General features: G+C 43.9%; 1 protein-coding gene across 1 annotated transcript; it reads left to right on the forward strand.

The window, feature by feature from the left end:
* The first annotated feature begins 5,491 nt into the window (after positions 1 to 5,491).
* Positions 5,492 to 6,838, forward strand: LOC135014566 (paraneoplastic antigen Ma1 homolog). Its single transcript, XM_063952722.1, has one exon. The coding sequence runs from the start codon at positions 5,492 to 5,494 to the stop codon at positions 6,836 to 6,838; it is 1,347 nt and encodes a 448-aa protein (XP_063808792.1).
* The last annotated feature ends 429 nt before the right edge of the window (positions 6,839 to 7,267 follow it).

The following is a 7,267-nucleotide window of genomic DNA, read 5'->3' on the forward strand; positions in this document are numbered from 1 at the left end:
ACATGAGACGGCCGGCGAACAAATTAGTACCGGTCCAGGCGTCTCAGACACCGTCAGGGGCTTGTAAAAACGCCCATTTACCTCAGTCGGTCGACATAGACCCAGACACGGACACTGATTTCAGTGTCGACGGTGAAGAAACAAACGTATTTTCCTTTAGGGCCACACGTTAAGGGCAATGAAGGAGGTGTTACATATTTCTGATACTCCAAGTACCACAAAGAAGGGTATTATGTGTGAGGTGAAAAAACTACCTGTAGTTTTTCCTGAATCAGATAAATTAAATGAAGTGTGTGATGATGCGTGGGTTTCCCCCGATAGAAAATTATTGGCGGTATACCCTTTCCCGCCAGAAGTTAAGGCGCGTTGGGAAACACCCCTCAGGGTGGATAAGGCGCTCACACGCTTATCAGAACAAAGGAGCCAGCTGATAGGAGGCTGAAAAATATCCTAAAAAGTATACACACATATGCTGGTGTTATACTGTGACCAGCGATCGCCTCAGCCTGGATGTGCAGAGCTGAGGTGGCTTGGTCGGATTCCCTGACTAAAAATATTGATACCCTTGACAGGGACAGTATTTTATTGACTATAGAGCATTTAAAGGATGCATTTCTATATATGCGAGATGCGCAGAGGGATATTTGCACTCTGGCATCAAGAGTAAATGCGATGTCCATATCTGCAAGAAGATGTTTATGGACACGACAGTGGTCAGGGGATGCAGATTCCAAACGGCACAAAGATGTATTGCCGTATAAAGGGGAGGAGTTATTTGGGGTCGGTCCATGGGACCTGGTGGCCACGGCAACTGCTGGAAGATCCACCGTTTTTTACCCTAAGTCACATCTCTGCAGAAAAAGACACCGTCTTTTCAGCCTCAGTCTTTTCGTCCCTATAAGAGTCATATCTGCCCAGGGATAGAGGAAAGGGAAGAAGACTGCAGCAGGCAGCCCATTCCCAGTAACAGAAGCCCTCCACCGCTTCTACTAAGTTCTCAGCATGACGCTGGGACCGTACAGGACCCCTGGATCCTACAAGTAGTATCAAAGGGGCACAGATTGGAATGTCGAGGCGTTTCTCCCCTCGCAGGTTCCTGTAGTCTGCTGTACCAATGTCTCCCTCCGACAGGGAGGCAGTATTGAAAACAATTCACAAGCTGTATTCCCAGCAGGTGATAATAAAATTACCCCTCCTACAACAAGGAAAGGGGTATTGTTCCACACTATAGGGTGGTACTGAAGCCAGAAGGCTAGGTGAGACCGATTCTAAATCTGAAAAATTTGAACACTTACAAGGGTTCAAATCCAGATGGAGTCACTCAGAGCAGTGATAGCGAACCGGGAACAAGGGGACTATATGGTGTCCCGGGACATCAGGGATGCTTACCTCCATGTCCCAAAATTTGCTTTTCTCACCAAGGGTACCTCAGGTTCGTGGTACAGAACTGTCACTATCAGTTTCAGACGATGCCGTTGGGGTGTCCAAGGCACCCTGGGTCCTTACCAAGGTAATGACCGAAATGAGGATTCGTCTTCAAAGAAAATGGACGACCTCCTGATAAGAACAAGGTCCAGAGAACAGTTGGAGGTCGGAGTAGCACTATCTCAAGTAGTTCTACGACAGCACGGGTGGATTCTAAATATTCCAAAACCGCAGTTGTTCCGACGACACGTCTGCTGGTCCTAGGGATGATTCTGGACACAGTCCAGGAAAAGGGTGTTTCTCCCAGAGGAGAAAGCCAGGGAGTTATCCGAGCTATTCGGGATCCTCCTAAAACCAGGAAAAGTGTCAGTGCATCATTGCACAAGAGTCCTGGTAAAAATGGTGGCTTATTACGAAGCGCTTCCATTCGGCAGATTTCACGCAAGAACTCTTCAGTGGGATCTGCTGGACAAATGGTGCGGATCGCATCTTCAAATGCATCAGCGGATAACCCTATATCCAAGGACAAGGGTGTCTCTCCTGTGGTGATTACAGAGTGCTCATCTTCTAGAGGGCCGCAGATTCGGCATTCAGGATTGGATGCTGGTAACCACGGAGGCCAGCCTGAGAGGCTGGGGAGCAGTCACACAGGGAAAAAAAATTTCCAGAGAGTGTGATCAAGTCTGGAGAATTCTCTCCACATAAATATACTGGAGCTAAGAGCAAATTTGTAATGCTATAAGCTTAGCAAGGCCTCTGCTTCAAGGTCAGCCGGTATTGATCCAGTGGGATAACATCACGGCAGTCGCCCACGTAAACAGAAAGGGCGGCACAAGAAGCAGGAGGGCAGTGGTCAAAACTGCAAGGATTTTTCGCTAGGCGGAAAATCATGTGATAGCACTGTCAGCAGTGTTCATTCCGGGAGTGGACGACTGGGAAGCAGACTTCCTCAGCAGGCACGACCTCCACCCGGGAGAGTGGGAACTTCATCAGGAAGTTTTCCGCGTGATTGTGAACCGTTGGGAAAGACCAAAGGTGGAAATGATGGCGTCCCGCCCGAACAAAAAACGGGACAGGTATTGCGCCAGGTCACGAGACCTTCAGGCGATAGCTGTGGACGTCCTTGTAACACCGTGGGTGTAACAGTCGGGGTATGTGTTCACTCTTCTGCTTCTCATAACCAAGGTATTGAGAATTATAAGACGTAGAGGAGTAAGAACTATACTCGTGGCTCCGGATTGGCCAAGAGGGACTTGGTACCCGGAACTTCAAGAGATGCTCACAGAGGACTAATGGCCTCGGGAGCTAAGATGGGATTTGCTTTCAGCAAGAACCATGTCTGTTCCAAGAGGAACCGTGGCATCTGCCTCTAAGAAAGGACCTGCTCCAGCAGGGACCTTGTCTGTTCCAAGACTTACCGCGACTGCGTTTGACGGCATGGCGGTTGAACGCCGGATCCGAAGGGAAAAGGCATTCCGGAAGAGGTCATACCTACCCTGGTCAAAGCCAGGAAGGAGGTGACCGCACAACGTTATCACCACATGTGGTGAAAATATGTTGCGTGGGTGAGGCCGGGAAGGCCCCACGAAAAAATTTCAACTAGGTCGATTTCTGCACTTCCTGAAAACAGGAGTGTCTATGAGCCTCAAATTGGGGTCCATTAAGGTTCAAGTTTCGGCCCTGTAGATTTTCTTCCAGAAAAAATTGGCTTCAATTCCTGAAGTCCAGACGTTTGTCAAGGGAGTATTGCATATACAGCCCCTTGTGTGCCTCCAGTGGCACCGTGGGATCTCAACGTAGTGTTGGGATTCCTCAAATCATATTGGTTTGAACCGTTCAAATCTGTGGATTTGAAATATCTCACATGGAAAGGGACCATGTTGTGGCCCTGGCCTCGGCCAGGCGATTGTCAGAATTGGGGGCTTTGTCTTAAAAAAGCCCATATTTGTTTTTCCATTCGGACAGGGCAGAACTGCGGACTCGTCCCCAGTTTCTTCCTAAGGTGGTGTCAGCGTGTCACCTGAAACAACATATTGTGGTGCCTGCGGCTACTAGGGACTTGGAGGACTCCAAGTTGCTAGACGTTGTCGGGGCCCTAAAAATAGATATATGTATATATATATATATATATATATATTTCCAGGACGGCTGGAGTCAGAAAGTCTGACTTGCTGTTTATATTGTATGCACCCCAAAAGCTGGGTGCTCCTGCTTCTAAGCAGACTATTGCTCGTTGGATTTGTAGTACAATTCAGCTTGCACATTCTGTGGCAGGCCTGCCACAGCCAAAATCTGTAAATGCCCATTCCACAAGGAAGGTGGGCTCATCTTGGGCGGATGCCCGAGGGGGTCTCGGCTTTAAAATTTTGCCGAGCAGCTACGTGGTCAGGGGGGAACACGTTTGTAAAATTCTACAAATTTGATACCCTGGCTGAGGAGGACCTGGAGTTCTCTCATTCGGTGCTGCAGAGTCATCCGCACTCTCCCGCCCGTTTGGGAGCTTTGGTATAATCCCCATGGTCCTGACGGAGTCCCCAGCATCCACTAGGACGTTAGAGAAAATAAGATTTTACTTACCGATAAATCTATTTCTCGTAGTCCGTAGTGGATGCTGGGCGCCCATCCCAAGTGCGGATTGTCTGCATTACTTGTACATAGTTATTGTTACAAAAATCGGGTTATTATTGTTGTGAGCCATCTTTTTTAGAGGCTACTTCATTGTTATCATACTGTTAACTGGGTTCAGATCACAAGTTGTACGGTGTGATTGGTGTGGCTTGTATGGGTCTTACCCGGGATTCAAGATCCTTCCTTATTGTGTACGCTCATCCGGGCACAGTACCTAACTGAGGCTTGGAGGAGGGTCATAGGGGGAGGAGCCAGTACACACCATGTGATCCTAAAAGCTTGCTTTTGTGCCCTGTCTCCTGCGGAGCCGCTATTCCCCATGGTCCTGACGGAGTCCCCAGCATCCACTACGGACTACGAGAAATAGATTTATCGGTAAGTAAAATCTTATTATATATACTATAGCATCATTTCTCCACTAGTTATATTACAAACTACTAAAGATACTACCACAGGACTATGAATAAGGAATGTCTATGAGGACAAGGCTAAGTTTATGGACTGTATATGAGATTTAGCCAGGACGAGGTAGTAACAGCACAGCTCAGGAACTTTACAGTACACAGATTAAATCAGTCGGTCTAGACAGCAAAGATACAATTCATCTAACTTGTAAACTCACTCAACCCTTGCAAATGTTTAAGGTTACAAGGTATCATTACAGAGATACTAATATAAAGTGTAGCAGTTATTCTACAGCTTCCAATTTAGATACTGTTACCATCTGCTAGATACCTCTATTATAGCTAGAATAAATAGTTCTAGTGAAGAACCAGCATCAATAACAATATATATCAAAGGTATAACAATAACCAGCCAATTCCACAGGAAACAACTTGTTTATATATTTATATATAAAACCCAACACTGCAAATACTTTTCTTAAATTTCTGGAGTCTGGATACTTACCTGCTAGAAGAGACAATATACCTGCTCTATATATATATGGACAATATTCATTTATTGAACTATGTGTACTAATGTATTGGTCATTATAAATGTGTAGTAGTGCATATGAATTGATATCATCTATTGGGTGTACTGAGAATTTATAGATATCTGTCAGTAAAGTATATGATTAATTGTTGGAAGAGTGATTACTTACCTGTGTCTGTTCATTGGTGAAGAATTGAAGATCCCTGATCATTTAAGGTAAACCTGCAAAGAAGGACAATATATAGATTGTTTAAGAGTGTATATTACAGCTAGATACACCTATTTGGTAAACAGGGTGGTCCCGAGTATACCCTACATTTATTTCATTTCACAAATAGAACAAATACTTGGGTGGAGGCACTGTTTTATTTAGTAACCGATACTATTGATAAAATAAAGGGTTACATTTGGAGGCACTAAAGCTGAGATCTGAACAGATAGATAGAAATGGAGTTTATAAAGGGAGAAGATATATATAGTTGGTGTAGAAGCAAAGGTGTAGATGCACAGAAAAGTAAGCATTTTGGGAAATTTTATGGAGATAATAGATGAAGATATTGTAAGTGAAGTAAAGAAAATGTATGGAATAAAACAACCATATATTGTAGATAAATGGAAAGGAGTTAATGATGAAATATGTGCCATTCTAATAAGTAATGACAATCAATTAGATGCTTCTGTAATACCCGCTAATATTTTAATTGAAAAGGCCCCTGGTAAGAAATGGAAAGTAATGTGGCCAGTAGATAAGTATGTAGATGAGGGGCAGAAGACCATAAAGCAAGATGATAGTAAAATTGAGAGTACAAGTGCAGGATGTTATCAACATAAAAGTAGTACCTCCGAAGAAGAATCATTAGATAAGGATACAATAGATCCCCAAGTTGAGAATGTAATGGATAAAGTGGTTAGTCATTTTGAACGATGGCATTATGAAGGGGGGTATCGGAGACTGAGAATCTTTTCGGGAGTAACGCCAGTTCCCACCGGAGAAGAGAACTATGATGTATGGCGGGAGGCGGCAGTACAACATTCGGAGGAGTGGAGATGCCCCGAACATATTAAAAAACAAAGGATTGTGGAAAGTTTGAGGGGACCCGCTATGGGAATAATTCATGCTACCAGGAGAAGTAATTCACAAGCTACTTTGAAAGATTATTTCGAGGCATTAGACTATTCCTTTGGAACACTAGAGGATGTAGGGGACATCTTATCTAGATTGAATCAGACTTATCAAGAGCCTAACGAAACTCTTACCAATTATATTTATCGGCTAGACAAAATTCTGTACAAGCTGCTAGATAAAGGAGGGATTGGTCCTCAAGAAATTGACGGAAGGCGATTGAAACATATATTGAGAGGGGCTTTGACTACCAACCCAGTGGCTCAACGTCTGAGATGTATATTACCCAGGGATCCTGCTCCTACTTTAGGTGAATTGATAAAAGAAGTAAAACTAGAAGAGGTGCAGATTGAAAACAGAGAGAAGACTCTAAAGCGAGTTAAAGTAATTGTTCCTACTCCTGAAGTTTCTTCAGTTAATGAGCAGTTATTAAAGCTAATAGAGGAACAAAATAAGAAATTAGATCAGTTGATTTCTTTACAGAATGTACCATCTGTTACTTCAAGAGTGTCATCATCTGGACGGGGTAGAGGGTTCAGTAGGAGATCTGGAGATAATTCCAATATCACTTGCTACAAATGTGGACAATTGGGACATAGATCTTTTGAATGTAGTCAAGGAAGAAGTTTCCGTTCACTAACAGCTACACTTGATAGAAGTCAGTGTGAACAGCCGGGAAACGTAGAGGGGATGTCGATGAACCCCGCACCGGCTCCCAACCAATAATTGTCTGCAAAATGGGGAGTACCCAGTGGCCCTCTGTTATACCTGAAGGAATGATGGGACAGGCCCCTCTGTTGCCTGTTTTATTAAATGGTCACTTATGTACCGCGTTACTTGATAGTGGATCTCAAGTATCTATAATTTTTGAAAGTTGGTACCATCAATATATGTCTGATGTCCCATTAATGCCTTTTGATGGATTAACTATTTGGGGTTTAAGTGAACAGAAGTATCCCTACCTGGGATATGTAGTTACTCAGATAGAATTTCCTCAACAATCATCTGGATATCAAGACCCATTACCATTTCTGGCCTTGGTTTGCCCTAACTCTCCTGGAGATAAGGGAGTAGTGTCAGTAATTGTAGGCACTAATTCAAATTTATTTAAGATGTTATCTGAGTGGTGTTTGGAACAACAAAAGATCTCCAACC

Source organism: Pseudophryne corroboree, unplaced genomic scaffold, assembly GCF_028390025.1.
Source record: "Pseudophryne corroboree isolate aPseCor3 unplaced genomic scaffold, aPseCor3.hap2 scaffold_2808, whole genome shotgun sequence".
Taxonomy (NCBI): Eukaryota; Metazoa; Chordata; class Amphibia; order Anura; family Myobatrachidae; genus Pseudophryne; species Pseudophryne corroboree.

What these genes read in the sequence shown, in the direction of transcription:
- LOC135014566 (XM_063952722.1), top strand. Translation starts at nt 5,492, where the DNA reads ATGCACAGAAAAGTAAGCATTTTGGGAAATTTTATGGAGATAATAGAT.